General features: G+C 34.0%; 1 protein-coding gene across 7 annotated transcripts in view; it reads right to left on the bottom strand.

Annotated features, from left to right (window-relative positions):
* FMN2 (formin 2) overlaps positions 1-23835 on the bottom strand; it is a 173898-nt gene that overhangs the window by 46512 nt on the left and 103551 nt on the right. For all 7 annotated transcript variants that reach the window (XM_058419926.1, XM_040059664.1, XM_040059666.2 and 4 more), the window contains 7 exons: positions 22197-22258; positions 14570-14661; positions 14296-14425; positions 13209-13355; positions 11321-11380; positions 11017-11137; positions 931-1023 (listed from right to left, as the gene is read on the bottom strand). In XM_058419926.1, the coding sequence (XP_058275909.1) occupies positions 931-1023; positions 11017-11137; positions 11321-11380; positions 13209-13355; positions 14296-14425; positions 14570-14661; positions 22197-22258 (705 nt within the window). The remainder of the gene's footprint in view (positions 1-930; positions 1024-11016; positions 11138-11320; positions 11381-13208; positions 13356-14295; positions 14426-14569; positions 14662-22196; positions 22259-23835) is intronic.

The following is a 23835-nucleotide window of genomic DNA, read 5'->3' as shown; positions in this document are numbered from 1 at the left end:
ATATACAAGCATATCTGACTGGCCTCCCAAATAAAAAGCATATTGAGCTAATTGTTTCCAAATATGGTAGCTCTTTAACACATCTCTGGGTTAATGAATTGATGAATCACCACTAGAAACAGAATTCTCACATAATTTGCCTATCAGTAGACAACAAGTATGCCTTCAATTATAAGAGGAAATATCAAAGCAGAAGGAGCAGCAAAATGTTAAAATTATATTGATGTACTCATCAGGGTATTTTAACTCTGATGCATTGAATTCTGACTTGTATTAAAAAGAAAATTGGTCAATGCAGAGTAGTATTTCAAGAGATGCTCTGACATAACATTAATCAAAACATAGTTACCTATATTTCCTCTAGTCTTATCAAAGAAAGTTCTAGTAAAGCATAGTCTATTCATTTTTAATGTGTTTTTCTACTAATACTCAGGATGCCAGTTGATCCTGGATATTTCTAATATATTTTTTCTTGCAGTGTTAACCATTTATCACATCCAAGTATTTCATATGGATTTGCAGTCTATCTGGAAGACCTTTAACTACTTTGATTATGCTTATTCCATGTTTCTGGCACACACAAAAGAATTATCTCATCGGAATCAATTTAATGAAACAGATCCAGCTTCAATAATTTTTCAAAGAACAAAGGCTGTAAATTTGTTTTCTACTGGAATGTTGAACTTAGAAGATCACACACTCAAGCCTATAGCATTTGTCCTTGCTGTCATGCAAAAAGAGAGTGAGTCACCTACAGTACAAGAGAATAATTTTGCAAATCTCTTAGAACTGTGTGGCATCTGATCAAACTAATCCATGACTTTCTATGATGCCAAAATAAACAGTGCCTTTCCCACAACGTATAAACATTGTTCCCATAACTTTCCTTTGAAATGTCATGAAAAGGTTAAGTGACGTTTCATTATTTACCTTGACTAATGAATTGCTCCATGTTGTCTTTGAAGGGCTGTAGGTGCTCCTCTAGTGATAGCTGATAAACTTTTGCTGCTTCTGTCTCACATGCTGAAATTGAAGTAACAGATTAGTTTAGGATGACACATCATAGCATCGATCTGCATACTGTAATAAAAGACACTTTAATTCATATCCAGTGAAACCACTAGAATATGTGCCTCAAACACACTACAAGTACAAGCACTATGATAACAGAATCAGGAACAGTCATGTTCCCAGTAAAATATTTTTATATGCAGATAATTTGTGGCCAACATGTGAGTTTAACCAAATGGTAGCAAAAATTAACAAAAATATTCAGTTGTTTTGAAGGAGAAAGACAAATTTTAGGGGCAGAATTGTACGGGAACAAAATTAAAAATTCAGATTCCAGGCTGTGTTGATATACAGGTAAAAGTGCCTGAATCAAAATAAGTTTCAGATGCAAAACCTGCACAAAATAGTAGGAATGACCTTAATTTGGGAAGTTAAGCCAGATGAGGTCTTGATACTTTATGAAACCACAGAAGCAGTTAAGAATTTTGCATTGTTCAAAAATAATAGTGCAAAAGGAATAAAGGGAAAGATTGTAAGAATACAGTACTCATGGCTTGAACTCCGTGAGAGGACTTGAATAAGAACAGATTGCTTCTTATTGGACTAAAAACCAAGACTGGAGCCTAAAGCAGCCCTGGCACAAAGATTATTTGTGGGTAAGGTGGTACCATCATACCAAGCTGTGATAAGTTCCTATCATTCAACAGAAGTGAATCCTGCTTGATTGTGCCTCAGAATTTCCAGTTCAAGTGCACACATTCCAAAAGATGCATTTCCTTGCTTACCCTCCAGGGTTTCTTTAGGAAACAAGAATTATTACTATGTCTTTAAAGACAGAAAATTGTTAAAGGTTTAAAAAATATTTTGAGGTAAAAGAAAGCAGTATCCAAACATATAAAATGCAAGTATACGAAAAAGCAGACTGACTCGAATAACTGGTAGCTCCACACAAGTTGAGTAAAACCAGGGTGATAATAATAATTAAAATTTAATTATTAATTTTTTAAGCTTAGAGCAAAATAGAAAAAAAAAACCAGCAAACTTTTAGGGGAAAGGTCAACGTTAATGTGTCTACTTAGAGGTATAACCTACTTACCATGCAATACTAAAAATTTTTTTAAAAAATTAACACCCCCCCCAATATGGTCATATATTATATAATTATATAATGGGAGGCCTGCCGTTTTTAAGCAAGTATCTGTCAACAAATGTGAAACAGAGGAGGGGATCCAAATGATCATGGATTTTGTTATGACATATGACAGAAGAAGAAATAGAGGACCTATGTACTATACTGCAAAGGGAGAAGTTCTGATGGTAATATATAGAATCTGGATTATTTTTTTGTCTTATGCAGAAATAAGAGTCAGAGCTGAAAGAGGCAATAGAATCTACCATAACATTTAATGTCACCAAAATTCCACACCTTTTTCAAGAATATGGATTATTTTTCAAAGCAGTACAACATTATACTCTCTTGAATGTCTGCAGCTCAGTTGAACCCCTGATCTCTCAGCCACTGTGAGAGAAGTATATTATGAAGACTTATACCCACCAAAAATCTTAGCCCATACCCAATTCAACAAAGCATGTAATATTGATTGTCAAAATGAAATGTCTCTTCCTTAACTGTTCAGATGCTGGAAGCTCTCCCATAGATGATTTGTTTGTGCACATATGTGTGGTGTGGGACAGGGTGTACACTTGATAGCTTTGTTTGTCCAGTTTTCAGTGGAGTAATTTTTTGTTCTTTTCTGCCCACACCCCTCCCTCTGTGAAAAGACTAAAATAAATGATGTTCAGAAGAATAACATTTCAGGTCCATTTTTTGTGTTATTGCTGAATTGCAAACACTGTGTAGATAATTTAAAGTCAAAAAGAAAACACAGGGAAAACAATCCCTTTCTCTTGCTGTAGTGAGAGCAAAATATTGTATGTAGCATTCAGACTTTAAAAATTAAAAAATCCCGTCATTATTACCATGTTAATGATTATTATGATCCTTAAAAAAAACTAGATCAGTTGCTTTCCTCATTAAAGAATTAACAGGCCTGTAAGGTCTTCCTATGTTTCTCAATTCTCCATGATTACCAAGACTGGAATTGAAGTCTCCCTGCACAACCTGTTGGATATAGCACTCATTTAATATTTTCTGTAATTTGTCACTAGAATATAAAGCCCCACTACTCATGTGAGCCATTGCTACTCCTCATTGTAACTGAAGAACTTAGAATGTTAATCAAATGAAAGTAATACAAAATTCCAGTTCCCAGTATTTCTGCCCAAATGAAGAAATAAGATACTGAATAAATGCTTGTGTCAGAAGGGTATTTAATAACTTCTAAGCAACATAGAGAAAAATCATGGGGGAAAAAAAAGGTATGTGAAAATACAAACAGCCTTCTAAATTTAATGTTTTTCCTCCTCAGCTTCATACTCAAACACATTTATCTCCATGAAACAGCTCAGCTAAGCATCCCAAATATCAAAGGAATAGACTGGCAAAGGGGATCTGCTGTGACAACTTTTACAAAAGTTTTGTCTAAAGCAAGTTTGTCTGATTACTTTTGACTGACTCAAAACTTGGTCTTAACTTCCCTATTCTCACATTTAGTTATTCTCTCATTTTAGCAGATGTGTATACAATTGAAAAAGGTACACCAAGTCAGCATATTTTTAAAACTCCATTTAGTTCGAGCAAATTTTAGATTTTCTTATAGTGAAAGAACTGAAAGGTATTCAAGGCACCACAAATTGGACTCATACAGGCAGTCACAAAAGCCATGCACTGGGTAGAAATTTATCTCATGAGACTGAATTGCCCAAACAGGAATACATTTGTTGCTTTGAAGCAAGGTGAAGATTTCAGTATCCTCTAGTCACAAATCATACACTTGAGACCTTTCAAAGATGTGAAATCCTAAGCAGAAGTCGGCAAGGGCAGAGACACTTTTTCTCCAGCCCTCTAAATCAATTTTAACATATAAGCAATATATAAACAATGGAAAGGACCAATAATACATCTAATTTCATCTCCTCTCAAGATCATATGCTGTATGTCATTTTTTACAGAAGCAATCAAAATGGATTCTTTTGGGCAATTCAAACTGGTAGCTTTTTGTCCACACATACACAGGTGTCTCATATGCTCCTGATCTGGAAATTGATGTGAAAATCTGTGCTCAAAACCAGTTTAAAGATTAAAAGAAATTGTGATTCCAGCTGTATCCAGTATCTCAAGAATTCATCTCATTCTCTATTTCTGTGTTAAAATACAATTAACTGCATTTCTTGAAGCTATTGTGTAAGATTGTTCATCCTATTTTTTTTTTTTTTAATTTTATTTTAGGTCAATTTACTGAAAACATATAAATCTTCACAACAGCTAATATCATTTAAGAGGCATCTATATGGAAAACGAAAGTGACAAAACAATCTTGTGCTTTGCACTAACATTTTCAGTAAGTGATTCTGGTTAGTGATGTAAAATGCACTCAGACTCATTATTAGAAATATTTACTTTACCTTTCTGAAAAGGAGGAAAAAAGTTTTCAAAATTTAGAATATCTTTTTAATTTTCCAGATGGATCTGTTGCATGCTATATTTTAGTGCCTGGAAGCACAAATCTCTTCTAAACATAGAAGATCTCTATGTGAACAAAGGTTAGCAGATGACCAGCTGCTCCTCAGGCTTACTGCATTTTCTTTGGCCAGGATAACAATGGGCAACAGAACTTTTTTTTCCAAACCCCCCAAATATAAAAACTAAAAGAAAAATATAAACAAACAAAACCCCCAAATGCAACAATAAAAAAAATACTCAACCCATTAAAAAAAAAAGGCAAGCAGACTAATTCATTATCTTGGATGAGTAATTAACAGATGAATTAGCTGGTTTTGTTAATTCAGAAACTACATACTTTTCTACAGAAGTCTGCTAGAAGTCAGATTTTCAAGATAGTGTAAGATTTTTGAGAGCACACCTTTCTTAGAGACTTTGATAGACTATTTTTTTTTCAAGCCTGTATGGAAGATTTGAAATTATGTCCTTAATTTCCTGAAGTTCCAAGTACTCAGTCTTCTCCAGGAGATGTGTCTGTGTCCTACTTGTCTGAAAACTACAGAAAACATAATCACTGCTTTCTCTACCTCCTCAGTGCTTTCTGGATTCCTTACAACTGCAACCTGTGACTTTAAAAGAAAGTTTAGACTTTATCTAAAGGAAACAATGCTGGCCTCATCAAAAGACATACCCTAATGAACCCCGCAACAAATACAGAAATAGGTCTTAATTTTCTTTTATTTATTTTTTTTGGAATTGTAATGACTTAACACTAAGAACTGCTGAGTCTTCAAGGGCTTCCATAGACGGCTCCTTGTTTGGGGTTTTAAGGACAGTAAAATATGACTCACAGATTGACTGAAAGTCTGGCTTTAGTTTACATCTGGTTTAGGTTTAGGAATCTGCATGCGGCATAGCTGCAGAAATTAACCCTTTCTGTGATAACTGAACAAACAGAATTGGTGGATGCACAACTGTCAATGAGTAGGCAGATGTAAAGATTTCATTTGGTTAAAATAATACCTGTTTCTGTAGAAATAGGTGGCACAGATTACTGGAGGACTGAACCAAATCACTACTGTTGCTACATTATTTTGCTAATAATTACCTTCAGTGATTCGGCATTTTTTTATAAAAGACTGAAGGATTTTTTTTTTTTTTTTCATATCAGAATATGGATCTATGGATAATAGAAGAAAAATAAAAGTTCTATTTCTTAACTGGAAAATATGTTCATTCACACATATCAAAACTACTGACAGAAAATGACAAAACCACAAATATTTCAAATTGTCTTAGAACAGAATGTTTTGGATGATGCAATGAATTCAAACAATACAATTTTTTCTTATTTCAATGCTCTTTACTCCAGCTCTGTCTTCTCTTGAAACTTTAAGTATCAGTGTACAAGCACATTAAAAAACAATCTTTGGGAAATCTCTTAGGATACACTTTATTTCACTTTAGTTTTTTAAAAGACAGATCACCAGATTAGGCTCAAGGCCTTTCCTTAAACTGGAAAATCTATCAATCCTTAGATTTTCTTTCTCCTCCTTTAGGAGAAGACAATCGAATTTAGAAGAGCAATCCCTTCCCTTTCTTCTATCTGAAATAGGTCCCTATATGGCTTAAGGCTGCTTAAGTTTGTTAACTGAAGTTGCAACTATTACCACTCTTGCTCCTGACCAAGAAGCGGCATTGAAATGTTGCCAGAGTCTTAGAACCGTAATCAGAACGGTGATGGAATACAGTCTTGAGAATATGAAAGGATACAAGGATAAGTGTGTGTGTGAGAGACAGCGGTAGATAGAATGCTTCATTTTTAAAAAAATGTAGTCTGAAAGCATTAATATTACTCATTAAAGAACTAATAGCGGATGCAATCTTATTTTGCAAATAACCCCTGCACCCCAGACACAGATTTGGCCATGAAGAGGAAAATTCCATCTCGACTGAACTCTCAGGGCTGGTAACTCTTTTTAGGTATTGAGGGTAACTTTTACAGAGGCAAGAGGAATGATTAGCATTGCTGTCTGAGCTCTCTCAGTCACATATTGACACCATCCCAAATACAGCTTTTAAACCCCTTTTATTGCACAAGCTGGTACATCCAATGCTCTTATTCACACAACAGGTGTTAAACACAAAAGCACATAACAGCTCTACAACTAGCAGGTCCAAACTTAATAGGTAACTTTTGGCGACTGTAAGAAGCACAGAAAAAAATAGGGAACTTGTATTTTTCCAAGATACTCTGGGGCTTTTCTTGGAACATACTTTTAAGACACAAAATGTTCTGCAAATGCTTAACACTTTATAAACATTCTCAGTCACATTTATTCCAAATCAGGGAGATGTACTGGGCCACACAGCCTAGCTTGTTTTGGATGTAGAATTTTCAATGAGTCGTAAACACTAAGAATAGGAAAAGAAAGCATCACTACAAAAATAATGCTTAATTATCATTATTATTTCTTGTAGTCAGTTTCCAATCAAATATATTAAATATGACATTATGACATATAAACAAGGACTGACTTCAACTCAATTTCATAGCAATCTGCATTTCATTGCACTATTAATCTCTTCTACTAGTCAGATTTACTCTCTGCCTGACATTGTTTCTAATTCCCTTTTAGCTAAGCTTCAGTGAAAGTTTTGCAATAAGTGACAAGTGATGAATTAGTTTCTGATTAGCAAGAATAAACTTAATGTTGTAAGGCTAGAATGCTAATGTGTAGCCAAAGAATAGCTTCTAAACATTTTTAACCTGCCATAATTCTAAAACTCTCAATGCCATTCTAATGTTCTACTTCTTTCCTGAACTAAATACATCTCAAAGAATTTCATCCACATCCCCTGTGGCTTTGGGCGACAAATCCAGCATTTTCCTAAACCAAAATTTTACCTTAAGAGAATGTCAGAGCAAAGGGGGTTAGAATCTTGATTGATTTAATAGATGTTTTCCACATCTTTCTGCTCCATCTGGAACACTCTGAAGTGTCTAGAAAAACATTCTGATATTAAAGTTCTATAACGGAGGTCCTAATCAGTAGGAGACACGCACTTCTCCTGCAACGCTGGATGCCCAATTTTTACATGGTGAGCTGATTTAAGTTATGTGGCAAGTGCTAAAGTTTCTTCTGTGGAATGACATAGGAACAGAAGTCATTGCTTGGCATGTCTGCATCAAGGAATGTTGCTGACAGCCAGGAGAGATCAAAAGCAGATCAAGTTGCTTAACAAACTATATGTCACTGAAGTCAAAAAGGCTAAAGTGGGAATCCTGGAGAGCTGTGAAATCTAGGAGCAAGAGATGGAGCCAAACTCACTTGATCTGTTAGTAAGAGGATCTACCTGTTCTTTGGTCTTCTATCTTACAAAAAACCTCTGGTATATAAGTTTTATCCTTTGGATCTGCATTATTTAAAAAAACCCCAATTTTCTATCCTATTCATTTTAGAACAGGTAGATGGCATGATTCTTAAAGTCTTTGGGACTTGCACCTTTAATCTGAAATACTAGAAGAGCTTTTCTTTTCTAAAATTTTACAAACTGCCAAGGCATAGAGTCCATAACACTTGAAAATGGACAATAGCCTTGACAGTCAAAAGGGAAGAAAACGTAGAAGTTTAAACATCATGAGTCCTCTTTCTTTTTAAGCAGTCAGCATAATAACTCTAATACAAACATAAACCTGAACTCCAAACTGCGAAAGAGGAGGTTAACAAAATCATTTTACAGATCTTGAAGATTATTTACATCTGCATGTCTCTGTATATACTACTGGCACCTTTAGATTGAAAAATATAGCAGTACTAAAATGAACTGCTATCATTACAACTATGAAACTTTTTCTTTTTAATGATAACTGTCCTCTACTTTGTGGGTATTCTGTTGGGTTTTTTTAAGTTTTATGAAAGGATCTTTCTGGAACAAAATTTACCTTTCAGTAATGATCATGGAAAATTTTCTAAGACAGCAATAAAATATCTTCAGAAGTGCAGACTGGGTGAACCAATACCTCCTTCTCACATTGTAATAAGCATAATCTCACTGAATGGTTTTCAGCGTATTTGAAACTTACATGAACAAAATACCCTTAAAGTGTTGATACTGCCTGCATCAGTATACTCCACAAGTTTCAGTTCCCCAGTGACAAAGAACAAGTCAAACACCTACCTTCACCAAATGGTGAAATCCACTCATGAAATGTGCCATCTAATTATGGATGAATGTTAGTCCAAGGTTACAGTCCACATCTCAGTATAAAATTCTGATGTACTGTGGGCATTTATTTCTATGCCTTTAAAGTCAGTGTTTCCCAGGAATAATCAATACTCGTTTACTCACACTGACTTCAAAAGAATAGGTTCATATTTGGAATTTTGTCAGAATTTTCTCAGCATCATACACCTCTCTTCCTGTTTAGATATTTGATAAGGCACTTAACAGCTCTAGTAACTCGTAAGATTCCACGTGTTCATTAGTAAATCTGGTAGCGTACTTAAAGTAAATTCAGAGAAAAAGAACCCCTTTGAAGTAATTTTACACATTCTGTTCAAATTTGTGCTCGATTTAGAAATTATTGTCTAGAAATAATTTCTAAACAAATTATTGTTTATAAATAATTGAGACAGGCTGTTCTGTCTCACTGAAATCATTACAACAATTTAGCTAACAGAATGCACAGAATCTTTAGTGTATTATTAAACTTCACTACCACTGCTCTTGGATCATAAAAAATTTTAGCACAAATGGTTTTTAGTTAATATTGACACTTTGAAAAAGAAAGTCAACACAAAGAATTTCGCATATCTGGAGACTATTAAGAAGTCATGACTACTGCTGCAGTCTGGTGTGGAAATTGTCACTTCATATTCAGAACTGGATGAAGCTGCTGATGCTGTCCTCAAAAAGTTTGTACCAAATATAATAGAGCAATAGTGTTTGTAGTTATTCTTCAGTTTCATTAACTACAGAAAAGACTGATAACAGAGTCTTGAGACTTAGAGTTGGATTGGAAGCACAGAAATTCAGCTGCAATCTGAAGGCAGATTGAAGCGTGTAATTTCCATTTTTACAGAACCCTGCTTTGATCACTGCACAGTGTGAATTTATTCCACAAGAGATTTATGTCTGCATGCAAATTTCAATCTTGATGTGAAAATATTCAGCTGTTCATGTACAAAACACATTTGGTGGATTTGTGAGGAATAATATCTGCCCCCATGTATATTCATTGACATGCACCTGAATTCAAGTATCTTATTTTAGTAAGACATAAGTAACTTTCTTCTACATGTGCAAGCTTTGATATCAGCTCTGAGATTGTCTGCAAGTTGCAAGAAGTATAGAAACAAGTTTCATGACTGAATTCTGAGACTTTTGCCCCCTAGATTGTTCAGGAGCAGTAAATGGATGATACTACTGTTCACTCCTCAGTATCACACTGAGTGACTTTGATACAATTTTAAATACTAAAAATACTAAATATTTAAAACACTCAAAATATTTAAAATAGTTTTTAAAATACCCAAACAGGAAGTTTGATAGGAGAAAGTAGATAAGGTCATTTAGTAGCCATATTATGTTTTTGTTGTAATAGAAAACCTCCCATTCTATGTTGTTCAGGGATTAATGGATTACCAAACCATTCCCAGGTCTCTAGAGGCATGGCATTTAAAAGCAGCAAGGCAACAGTAATATCACTCCTAGATTTGTATCTCTCCCTCAGAGATTTAGCACAGTAAAGTAACTGACCAGTTTAGCAGAGATGTTTTGCAAAAATATTAAAGATCATGGATCCTTTGTGCAAACTACTCTTGCTTAACAAATTTAGTGCTTAGATCCCCATGCTAATAAGAAGTATATGATAAATGTTATTCATTAAAGTCTAGCAAATATATCTTAAGCTTGCTGAATTCATTTAAAGAAAACATTTCATAGGAGGAGAAAAAACAAACTTCCTTTGCGCAATACTGTTCAGTAAAGTCCAGATATTTCAAGTGTCTTTAACAATGTCATACATATTATTTTATCTGCTAGATAGTATTTAGACCTGGTTATAAACATATATATGTATTTTTTTTTTTTTTTATCATGGACATGGTCCAACAATTTGCAGTGCTTTTTATGATAAAAGACTTGAATCAGCTTGCACAAAGGGAAACTAAATTAGATTTTTGGTTTTGAAACAGAAGATTTAACCTAACTGTTTTGATGCTGTGTAATTTAAAAACCTCTCACAGGTTATCTTCAGAAAATTATGGATTATGACATAAATGGTCATAGAAAAGGAAATTAAAGAAACAAACTAGTAACTGAGATGTTAAAAATACACTAATATTTTATAGTATCATCTAATTTCTCAAAATGATACAAACAAGAATAGAAGAGATATAATAGTAATATAAAATCAGCACTTAATCTAGCTTCAGTACCTCGCAAATCTTTCTTCATTTTGCGGAGATCTTTCTGAAAATCATCAAACTTCAGTTGTGAAGCCTGGAAGAGATCTTGTGGATCCGGAAGAGGAAAGATGCATTGTTCTCTTCCAGCATCCTAACAAAAACACAAATGAACTGTTGTGTAGTGCTCATTACTTTTTTCTATAATAAAATACATAACTGAAAGCACAGAGTATATATTTGTACATATTTCTGCATCTTGCCAACAGAAGAGCAAATTTAGTAAGTTAGGTTGCTTAATTTGAATTCAAAAGAGTTAATTTTAATTTTCACTCACCTCATCAAAATTACGCAAATAATATGAGACAATGTATGACAGTAGACTTCTGCTGTTGTCCTGTATAGAATAGGATAGAGTTTGCTGTGTTACTGAAACTCACAGAAAAAATAAAATTCAGAAAACATAATTTAGATAAACTAAATATTTAGTGTATAAAAACTACTTTGCTGGTTTGGTCCCTTCACTAAAAAAAAAACCACAAAAAACCAAAACTAAACCAACCAAAAACCAAAACACACAAAAACCCCACCCAGACCTAAAACAAACCAAACCCCAAAGTTCCATTTAATAATTTTAAAAAATGAAGGGAAAACACTCACATAACACACTCCTGATTTTTTAAATTCTACCTGATTGCAAACCAAACCTTTACATTCTGAAATTTCCCAAGAAGGAAAAGAGAAATTGTTTCTGGGTTCATGTATACAAGTTCTTTTGCAACACTACAACTATTACCAAAGCAAAGTTAAATTAAACAAAGAAAGTTATTTTTATAAATGAAATTTGGGTGGCTCAGGGGGATGCGTTGGGGGTTGAGTGAGCTTTTTAATTGCTTCCCCTCTGTAATCTCTCTAATGAAACTTCAGCAGAAAATCTTCCATTTGAAGAGGATTCCTGACAGAATTAAATTTTCAGGAAAGGATTTTTTAAGAACTTTCCTGACTGATCAATAGCAAATAAATTGAAAATGTATCCTGCAACTGCAAGATTAATAGTCACAATATTTCCAGCAAATTACATGCAGAAATCTTGAGTTACCAAACTAAATTTAGTGTGCCTAAATTTCCCACTGAGCAGAGCTCTAAAACTGGGGATGTATTGGATCTAGTCAATTTGATGGTTAGAGTAAGCTGCCCTAAATATGTTGTACTAAAGTGTCATTCATATCACTGCACCCTTGGTTTACCAAAGAAACTGACATGCAAGAAGGAAGTTCCTCCACCCGTTTAAAAAGGCAAAAGGCTGACATGCTCTCTCATCTCAGGCTTAACGGTCTGCTTACATGACTTAATCCAGCAGCTAAGAAATGTATATTTAGTGAGGGAACAAGGAGGGAAACCAACTCTTTTTTCTGCCATTTGCAGAATTGAAGATCTTGATGGTGACTCACAAGACAGATGCAGGAACAATTTTAAGGCTCAAGAATTATTGCTGTACTCTGTCACATTCAGATAAGACTTTTCATTAGCCATAGAAACTGTAAGATTACTGTTTCCTTGTAAACAAAAGTAGATATTTGAATGCAACCCCAATATGATTAGTCAAAGCCAAGAAGTGCTGGTAACACACAAATTACAGTTTAGCACTGAGCAAGAAAAAACACTACTTATTCTCTTTACTGAGATGACTACACTCGACAAATCTTGCATCCAGAAGTCCTTTACTCAGGTGACTGCATGTTCCAATGTCAAATACAAACTCTGCCATCATGGTTTACATAAAGAATGAATTTTGGGTTATCCCAAATGCTCTGGATGACTATTCAATCATTTTCAGGAGTGACATTTTCCCCCTCACAAATATTTTGAATCAGCATGGAACTCCCTCCACACACATAACAAACCTTTAAGAGTAAGATCATAGTATTGCTTCTAATGACAAGAAAAGATGGAACTGTGAAGTGTTCTAGAAGTCAAATGTATACCAGACTAAGAACTAAAACATAATTTTATGGATTTTTGTTTGCATAGTTGTGAAAAGAGATGGTTAATTTCCATAATTCTGTAGACATATATCCAACTTTTGAAGTGTGAAGAGATAAGCATAGTTAACAGAAGTCCCTTCTACATGCCTTCACAAGCTTCACACCATACACTCAGGAACAAAGTAATTTTCTAGAGAATGTAACCTTCTCAGGCCTTCAGGAAGTCTCAAATCAACTTACACTGCTCTTTACATCTTTCAGTTTTGGCAGGATATCTAGTCCAAACCCATCAGCCTGTCCTCGTGTCCTGTTTCCACCATTCATGTAATTTCCAAAGGCAAGAACCAAACCCAGAACCCTCATAACTCCTGATTCATTCTTCAATGTCTAAAATGTAGAAGAAAAAAAAAAATCCTGTTCAAAGTCCCATTAATATTTATGGTTAATGAGCAGATTTGTTGATGTTGTGTTTAGAAATAATATTCTAATAAAGACTCAGATAAAGGAAGTTACCTTCCAGTGCAACACATAGAAATAGAACAATATTAATATGTAACTTTTTATGAATGGAGAATGTTATCTCCAAAATAAATACTTAGAAAAAAAAAAACAACCCCAAAAATCTGTACAGTATTACCAGACATGACCTGTTGAGGGAAAAAAAAAAACACCAAAAAAGCAATCCTTAACTGATACTGACATTGTGAATGGTATATTTAATTTCACAGAAAATCCATCAAGAAGTTCATAAAACACTCAGATCTAACAATTATAACATTTATTCAAATAAAAGATAGTACATATTAAAACACAAAACAGTTGTAACAGTTTTAAGTAATTAGAATACTGATTAAATCTGCATTTTAAAGTTATGTATTTTTTTTTTCATGGGACCGCAAATTTTCAGTAATTTATTTCAACTAGATACAACATTGCTATCTCTAGCTGATTTTAGATATCAGAGATATTATTAAGTTGCACATTTCTCAAGTTCAAGCAAACACAAAGTTAGCTGAACTGGCATTCCTTTGAAAAAGAGTGATAACGGTGACTGTCAAGAGAAAAGATTTTGCTTTAACAAAAGGAGAAGGTGTACTGTTTTCCAGAGACTGATACACACTAATGGAAAAAGCATTATGTAATTCAGTAGCAAAAGCTAATCTTAAAATTCCCTTAGATGCTAAAGTACAATCTTAAAATTTTCTATCCTCCTATCCTTCAGATTTTTAATGAGCACTTTCAGTGAATAAAGTGTAAATTCTTGGTAAAGCTTAACAAGATTAAAAGTCAGAAACGTAGATCTATTTTTCCCAAGAGCACAACCTACCTCACACAGTTTCTGTAACAATTCAAGTTTGCGACGGATTGAACCAATGCTTTCTGAAAATGTTGATTGGAAAAGGATGCAAAACACACGTTCTGAAAAGTTGGGAATCAGTGAGAGTTCATAGAGGAACCTAAAGAAGTGATTAAAGGAAATTATTTGAGTCAGTGTCAGTAGGTACAGTCTTGGGGGGGGGGGGGGGGGAAGTTATACATATTTTACTACAGAAGAGAAAGTTTTCTGAAGCAAGCAAAACTCTACTATAACAATTTCTTACTGTTCTGGCTTATCCAAAGACTTGGCGTTTTCTTTTTCCTTGGATGCCTTGCTATGCTTTTCTATTTTTTCCAGTTCATCTGATTGTGCTCTCTGGAATAGAGGAAAAAAACAAAAAAAACCAAAAAAACAACAGAAAATGGTTGTGACGAGTCAAACAATAGAGATAAATATGCCCTTGTAACAAATCAAATTCATATATTTTTCTTTTCTTTCTAGCATCTGATTATGGTAAAACTATGAGTCCAGAAATTGATTTTAAGTATAAATAGATTTGATGGAGAATAGAATATCTTGCAAATAATAATACTGACTGCTATCAGGCTGCAAAGTATTTACTCATTCAATGATGCACTGAGACAATAATCTTCATTCCTGATTCCTTTTCTTTGCTTATTTAGTAAGTGTTTGAATTAAAGGACTCAAGATGAAAATTGTATTTCTCTTCACAAATTTGTTGGGTTATATTTGAACATGATCTGATATTTAAATATGTATTTAAATAATATTTTTTTAAATAAATGAAAACAGTTTTGTAGTGTTTACTGCAATTTAAATTTCATCTGGGATTTGAAAAAAACAAAACAAGTCATATTTGATTTATAATGGAACTATCATACATATAATACATGAAAAAGACTGCATAATTCTTTGGAGTAAAATTATTTTCATTTTTATCTCTATAAGTAAAAAACCACAAACCACCATATAAACTGCCTAGTTTCTTGAAGAACTGTGGCACACTCTGAAGTGTCTTATTTGATATTCCAATCGATAGAAATTGAGCCTCACTTTTACTGTGCTCCAAGTTATGGTAGAATTTTTTTTCCAAACTGTAGTACTGGAAAATGGATTTGGATGGAAAGGAAAAAAAGTGAAATGAAAATTTCTTCCTCTGACCCTTCTTTTGGCAATCATAGCAGTTTTCAAAAGTGATTCAAAACATTACATCAAAACTGCCCAAGAGTTAAAAAAAGTGTATCTACCTTTATTCCTCTAAGAAAAAAATTACACTAATTTTTTAACTTTCTCCACCACAGAACTTGAAGACAACAGTGGGAAATTATATTCTAATCACTCAGACAATAGCAAAGTGTAAGATACGCTGCATCTGCATTCTTTCTTGAATGCTTTTGCAGGGTTAGCAGAAGAGGGATAGAACTGTTTCAAATCATAATGCCTGCTCCATCAGGAAGCTGAAACCAGAAAGTTGGGTTTGGACACTTTTTCTGAGCTTATTGAACAACTTCCCATGTTAAAAGGGAGAAAATACTGATGGGAAATAGAAAGATGATGAGATTGAAGAGTCATATTGAAGAATTCATTCAGACTTTCTCTTTTTACTTCAAGAAGTTTGGAAATTACTGCAAAGCCACCTGTCTTGGATGTCACATATCCTAATATTTAGTCAGCATTTCTGTGGATGTTCTTCAAAGGTCATCTCTAAAGCTGTGTGATGTTATATATTAAATACATCAACAGAGTGGAAATATTGCAAACATATTTTTTTATCCAGCAATAAACTTTGCTCTCTGCACTAAGAAATTATAATGGTATTAGTACCTCTACTAAAGATTAATCAAATAGCTGAGGTTTGAAGGGAACCCTGGAGACTGTCTAGGTGAACACTTTGACTCAAAGCAGAGGCAGCTGGAGAAGCTTGTTCAGTATCATATCCAGCCAGGTTATATCCCCAAGGATGCAGACCTGATGACTTCTCTAATAAGACTGCTCCAGAAAAAAAAAAAAAAAAAAAAAAAAAAAAGAAAAAAAAAAAAAAAAAAAAAAAAAAAAAAAAGAGGCATTTCTATTTAATGGAATTTCCAGTGTTTCAAATCCAGGAGGCCCGCTATGTCCTGTCCTTATGTTGGGCATCCCTGAGTCTAGATCTGTGTTCTTTACTCCCACTTCCCTGTCAGATATTTGTACATACTTGTAAGATTGCTCAGAGCTTTCTCTTTTCCTGTCTGAGCAACCCCAATTGTCTCTCAACCTCTCCTTGTATAACACTTCTCCAAGTCTTTAACCAGCATTGTTGCTGCGTGCTAGTCTTGCTTCAATATGTCACTGTCTCTTGCCCTGGAGAGGACACATCTGCACACAGCACCCTAAACGTGGTCCCACTAGGGCTGAGCAGGTCACTTCCCTTGACCTGCTGGGGCCTTCCTTTATTTGCTTATTTATATGGCATCAGGCCTCTATCAGTTAACAAGGGCTAGGCTCAGGTTTATTTACCAGTTTTTAATTTTAGAGTACTGGCAATGGCCCACTCATAACACTTAGTTTTGTGAATTCCCTACTCCAGTTTCACTTCAGTGTGAGGAAAGAAACCTGGGGGGTTCATCCTCTAAAGATACCATTCTGCATAAAGTCAAGGCAGACATAGGACCTGTGAATATAATTACTGTAGCAATTGTTTCTTGTATAATGCTATCCTGAGAACAAGAATGTTTCCTAGGCTCAGAAAATTTAATCCATTTTTACTCCAATCTTAGAAGACTCTTCCACAGACAGGATGAGGACTAGGAAAGAGACTACTAACTGCAGAAGTGTTAACTTAAACATTGCATGTGCTGTTGAGGAGAAGGCTTGGATTTGGTTATGTAAAAAAAGCCAAGGTAAATGGGACATGTCCACCCTTAATCTAGAACACTCTTACCCAAGTGAAAGTTAAAAGAAAGGAAAGTTTCCATCACTTCTCAAATCAGTAAGAACTCTCTTGGAAATAGGTGAAATCTACAGATTTTAGAAACTGCAAGGATGCCAACAGAGGTAGCATTGTTCCAGTGGTCACATCATCTGAGCCATGGAGGTCTAGGTGTGCAAATGATATGACTGTGTCTTTTATTTATCCAACTTACATTTCAAAAAGTTCATGTATTCAATTTACACTTGTAAATTTTTGAAAAAAAAAATCTTTTTGTAAAAATAAATAAGTTCTCATACTAACAATTTAAATTAAGTTCCGTTATTTCTGGCCAGTCTATAAAAGTGTGTTCTCTTCTGTTAAATTGAAGGAAAATCACTTGACATTTTTTGCATAACAATTAAAGAGAAGTAAGTATTTTAGCACGGAGCATAAAACTAAATGGATATTTGCACATATTTTAGAATAAATACTGAGAGTTTTCTCTCTCCTGGCCTTCTACACATAGTGAAATATTAGTGTGCTGATTGCAGCAATCTATTACATACATGCATGTTCAAGCTCTTAATGTTTCTCCACCAAATCCCATGGGCAAAGGTTACGCAGACTCCCTATTCCTTATTTAAGCCATTATTCTCAGGTTGTGTATGCAAAGAAGTAACAACTGTCAAAGATGCAAAGGCTAAGCATGATCCACTCATGGGCAGGCCAGAGCAAAACTCAGTAGAGAAGGTTTACACCCGTCACCAAAATTAAGAAGGTGAAGTATATGGTCCAAGTTCAATTCACTAATTATGGCTCAGGTATCCAGAATTGTGGTCTATGGATACTTTAAATTCTGACAGAAAAGGAATACTGCGCCACTTGCACAGGTATTATTGATGATAATTTCTCTGAATTTTTACCAGCTTTCTTATTTTTAAGGCCTATTTGTTCTCTAATTTACAGACATATAATTTAAAAAAAAACTTTTATATTGCCCTCCAAATTTGTGCCAAGAGAGAACACATTCAATAAACACTTCCTATTAAAGTCATTAATCTGATTGCATTCGCACCTCTTTGAATGATACTGCTCTTTCTCTCCTTGAATTTTAGCTAGATATAGATACACAGCATCAAAAGTGGGAAAAATATAATGTACTAGAATTTGATATTAACTATAACTATATATATATAACTATATTTAACTATGCTCTCTATATAACTATATATATATGTTTGATATTAACTAATCAGACAGCATAAATCTGAATGAAATTACTGCAAAAATATTCTGCTTCAGTTGAATTATTTTCCCATTTTCTTCCAGAGTATGAATTTAGCCTGTACTTGGTCTTACCAAAATTCATAAGGGCCCTTTTTCCATCTCACAACATAAATCTTATACATTTCCTGGTTAGCTTTTCCTTTCCTTGCAATGGAACCTTAGCTCTGAGTTTATATCAGTTTAAATGTATGGATTTTTTTTTTTTTTTTTTTTTTTTGAAAACTTGACATTAAAAGTTTATGTTACATATTTCAAAAACATTGAGTGAGTTGTCTAAGGAATTTTGTCAACAGGAGCTGAAACAAGAAGGATATATCAAGATACCCTGGTAAATAATAAATATACTATTCTTTTGAAGCTGGAACATCAGAACTCAAGTACAATTCATAGGCTTTGCCAAAAAAAATATTAAGACATCACATTATAAATGTTAGTTAAAAAAAAATAAAAAAACCCCACAAGAAATAATTGAGGAGAAAGTTTGAATCTTAGTGGCAGGGAAGTGTCATGAACTTCAGACTTCTGGATGCCCTTCTCTATTGCAAAGGCATTTTGAGGTTTTTGAAAGCATTGACCTATGTCTTTTAAAGACAAAGACAGAATGGTTTTTTTTGTTTGTTTGGTTTTTTTTTTTTTTTTTTTACTGGGAGCCTACTTATAAAAATATGCACGTTTCTTTTGTGATGTAAAATGGGCAAATCCATAGATGAAAGATAATAAATGATTCTATAGCATTTTTAATCCATTTTTACACAACTGTTTTCATATAGCAAAGAAGCAAGCAGAAGTAGACATACCTTGTTTCAGTGTTTAGCTACAACCCCAGCTGCTAAGAGGCAATCTATTTTCAAAGCAAATATTCACTGTTTTGCCAATCACTACATTTCTCATCACAACCTAACACCATACAGCAACTTGAATGAATTTTACCTGCCTTCTCTCTCCCTAATTATAGCTGTCACCTGATAGCATTGTTATTAGGGAATTTGTAAAGGCACATTTAAGTAACACTTCCACATGTAGTTTTATCTGTAAAGATTCTCCTATTAAAACTGTCTAGATATTAATATATAACTAATTATCAACACATATTTAAACAACTCCTCATAAAGCAAGCTACACAACCACACATAAGAGTTATCTGACTGTACATTACAATGGTGCAGTAACACAGTCCTCACTTAATGCAATTCAACTTAATAATATTAAATAAATTATTGAGGGCTTGGGTCTTATTGAGGGTGTGGGGTGTGGGCTTCTTAGTTTATAAAAAGTCACTAAGATATATACAATAACTTTGTGGTTTAACAAGAGTTTAATTCCTCAGTAAACAGGAATTGAACCCTTGGGACTGTGGCTTTTGAAATTAGGGTGTGTTTAGGTTTGGAGACTGCCCAAATTTCATTCACATTTAAGAAGGGAAAGCACTATGCCAGACATATGCAATCAGAAAAAATGATTACATTCTGAAGGAAGACTGCAAAACAAACGCTCCCATATGTTCCATACAGATCAAATAGAAAGACTGAGGACTAGTACTGTGGGATTTAAATATCCAGAAAAAAAAAATCTCAATCCAATAAATAAACTCTAAGAACTAAAAATTAAGTTAATGGCCACAAAGTAAACGAATGCTGCAAAGTTATTCCCACTTACAACACAGGATGAGATTGAGAAATAAGGGAGGAATCAAACATGCCAGGCTCTCTGGTACCACCCATTGCTTACAACTGTTACTGAACAATACTGTTATAATTAGTGAAGCTAGCAAGGGAAGAAAATACAAGGTCTAAAGTTTTTTGACAAAAGGCTGAAAGGAAAAAAAGAAAACAAAAGTCAACTAAAAAGAAAGCTTCTTTCAAGACACATTTTCATCAAAAAGAAGGTCCAGGTCTCCCTATAAAACCAAGTATATGGAGAGCTTTTCTTGTTTTCTGGTTTTGGTTGTTTTTTTTTTTTTTTTTTTTTGTGTTGTTTTTTTTTTGTTTATAAATTTATAAAAAATTTTATTTTTTTTTTTGTTTTTTATATTTTTTTTTTTTTTTTTTTTATTTTTTTTTTTTTTTTTTTTTTTTCTGTCTTGTGCCCAAGCAAATATAATAAAGTTGGACTGGTCTGTTTTCTATTCAGAGTAGAGAAATATATTAGACATTAAAAAAATTTTAGTCTTTCCTGAGATTAACATATTGTATTTTCCTTAATGAGGACATTTCCTAGACATTTTCTGTATTAAGTGAAGGTAATTACAAAATTAACACAATGACAGGTTATTTCAACGAACTGCAAATTTGCAAATAATCCATTACATTCGGATTCTGAGGTATATTGGAAATGAAATTAAGTAAACATTTGAAAAGTATTAGTACATTATCAACATAAGAATATATTTTCAATACAAAATAATAAAAAAACCACCTCTTGTTCACTCTAAGAGAGGGAAGTATGCAAAAACTGATTATGATTGCAGTACCTATTCCATACTTCCCACAAGAAAATCTCTCATTCACACATATGTAATATATAAAATGAGGTTTTTTTTTTGCATGCTAAAAACTGTATGGCATAGGAAATATTTGTACTGTGTAAGGAAGTAGATTAAAAATAATTTAAAATAAAATACCATAGGCCAAAACAGAAATGCTGTGGAGCAAAGAAGAAAAGTGTTCATAGAGATTTAGAATATTGTCAGAATAGGTTTTCCTTTTGACCATTATCTTCCTGAGCAGTGTTGGGTAACCTAGCTCTTCAGTGATGAATACTAAAAGTCCTTTCTAGCTCTTGTCAGACTTTTAGTTTTTTTCTGTTTTGTTTAGCTCCTCAGTTTTCTGTAAAGTGGACTAGAGATTACAATCTCTCTTTTGGCACCTCAAAGGGGACTATTTAGAGGGAGTTTATAAACCATCAAATAAATCCAAAGCAGGTGACTAACAGTTAAAGTCTAAAAACCAAGTATCTGAAGAGCGTAACATTAAATAGTATTACTGAAACTTCGTGAGGGAAGTTAACGCTTCGGTACAATAGCATATATTGGCCTTCAATGGCATTCTGTGGCTCACGGCTTTGTGTCCCATATTTCCATGTTCTTTGGAGGGCAAAGAGAAAGCCTCCTCACTCTTTCCAGAGATGTCTAGCCAGACCTCCACATATCCAGGCAATGCACTCACAGAAAGGGGTAATGTTCACTGGCTTCAGCTGAAGACAGAAACATCCTTCTAATATATGTGATTGATTTTTTCATGTGACAGTCTTTATCAAGTTTTAGAACATGCCTGAGCATATTCTGAATCCCTGATTTTACATACCTAGAGGTCAAATCTCTCTGATTATTGCTACCAGACATTTATGAGGCCCCTAGAAGCTTATACTACTTTTTACTACATTACCTTAGAGGAATTCTTTTCCTTTCAAAGAGTTAAAATTATTTTGGAACAACCCCTGAAGAAAAAATACTTAAATACGCCAGTTCCACAAAGAAAATTATTTCTGTTATCAAAACTTTACTCATGTAGAAATACATGCACTTCATAAAGCACACAATGGCAATAAATACAATTAATATACTTGGTATTTTCATTGCTTTTGGGGAAAATAAAGTCACTTCAAAATAGGACTTGTTCTACAAGCTTTCTGAATACTATTGATGCCAGGTAAAAATACTTCCACATGGACACACAGTATTCCTACATTGTATGGACTTTGTCTGTTTACTCACATTCTCATACAGGGCTTGCAGCGTCTCTAGGTCAACCACAGAGTTGTCCAAGTTCACAACAGCTATAAAAAAGAGAAAAGAAAAAAGAGCTGTTCAGGATGATAATCCAGCTGTGAAAGAAAAACTGGTCACAATACTCAGCAACATATTTTATGACTTACTGGTCATACAGCTTAAGGGTTTTAACTTTATTAATGCCTTTAATAGTGCCGTTTCTAGGAGTATAGCTAGAAACCTGGCAGAGCCAGGTGTCAAGTGTTAAAGAATTCATCTCCCTCCCCCCAAACATACAAACATGATCCCATGAATACGGCCATAGTCAGAGATCAGAGATAAGCTTTACATCAGACTTTCATGGTCCAGCTGAAAGCATTATAAAAATTTGTAAATCTGCACCACAGCCACACACACTTACTCACACAACAAAGCTCATTCCTGTCGCTGGTTGACTTCAGTCTTAAACTCATTAATCCATAAGTCAGCCAGTTAACTTCAAAACACCTGACAAGGGTCAAGTCTTCTATGCACTAAGCCGACACATTTAGTATGGACACAAAATATGCCTTTCCTGTTCTCAACCAATTCTGCCACCACACACATACTATATTTTTTTCAGCATCAAAAAACCCCAGTGGAACAGCTCAAAGAGAATGATTTCTATCTACCTGACCTGGATTAAAAAAGAAAATCATTAAGAGGTACATACATTTAGAAAAGGAACCGTGACTCCCCACTTGTTATAGGAACATTTCACAAGGCACAGGAAATATTTGTGCTAACTATTGAAAAATTATTCTCAGCTAATACGAAGATTTATTTTTCAAACAGTGATTTTCAGTCTTCCTCTTACATATTTTTGCAAGCACAGTAACCATTCATTTAAAATCTATATAAATCAAATTTTCCTCATCCAGATTTTATGTCTTGAAATCTAGAATATTGCATTAGAATACATGTGAGGGCAACGAATAAATGTTATCATACTATACCAGTCTTTTCCTACTTTGAACCTCATTAATTTGTACCCTTTTTCTCTAATGGGCTTTCTGTGTATGTGTGGTGTGAGTGCACTTGTACAATAAGCCAAATGATTCCCTAGGTAATATTAATCTAGAAATTGCAATATTGATCAGAGACCCAACAATGGGTTACTTTTTATCCTATAAATCCATATCCTTAACAGTGACAGAAATTTTGTATACACCTAAAGACTACAGAATACAATTCAAGCTCATGTGTTTCTGATTGCTCTAAAGCATCTAGAGATAGCACTCTGAGTCTGGGACTTATGTTTCCCATTCCCAGGCCTGAGCCATAGTTTTAGCTACAGCAAAGGAAAATTATAAACACAAAAAGTGTTGACCTCGATTAAACTAAGCAGGTCACACTGTATCTCTAAGCAGGGCACAAAGACAACTTTTAGGACTAAACAAACAAACAAAAAAAAAATTAAAAAGTATTTATTTTTTTCAGAAATAATATGGGGTTTTTTTCTATTTTTTCCCTTACCAGAAAGCAATGTAGCAGATAATGCCAATGTAACAGTTAACAGTTCAGCGAGCAACATGTTTTTTGTTTTCTTTTGGGGTAGGGGGCACATGCAAAAAGCTGCTACTAATTATTTGGGGTATTTTTAAAT

This window comes from Hirundo rustica, chromosome 3 (genome assembly GCF_015227805.2).
Source record: "Hirundo rustica isolate bHirRus1 chromosome 3, bHirRus1.pri.v3, whole genome shotgun sequence".
Classification (NCBI taxonomy): Eukaryota; Metazoa; Chordata; class Aves; order Passeriformes; family Hirundinidae; genus Hirundo; species Hirundo rustica.
Note: the sequence above shows the minus strand (reverse complement) of the source record. Positions and strands in the feature narration are given on the sequence as shown.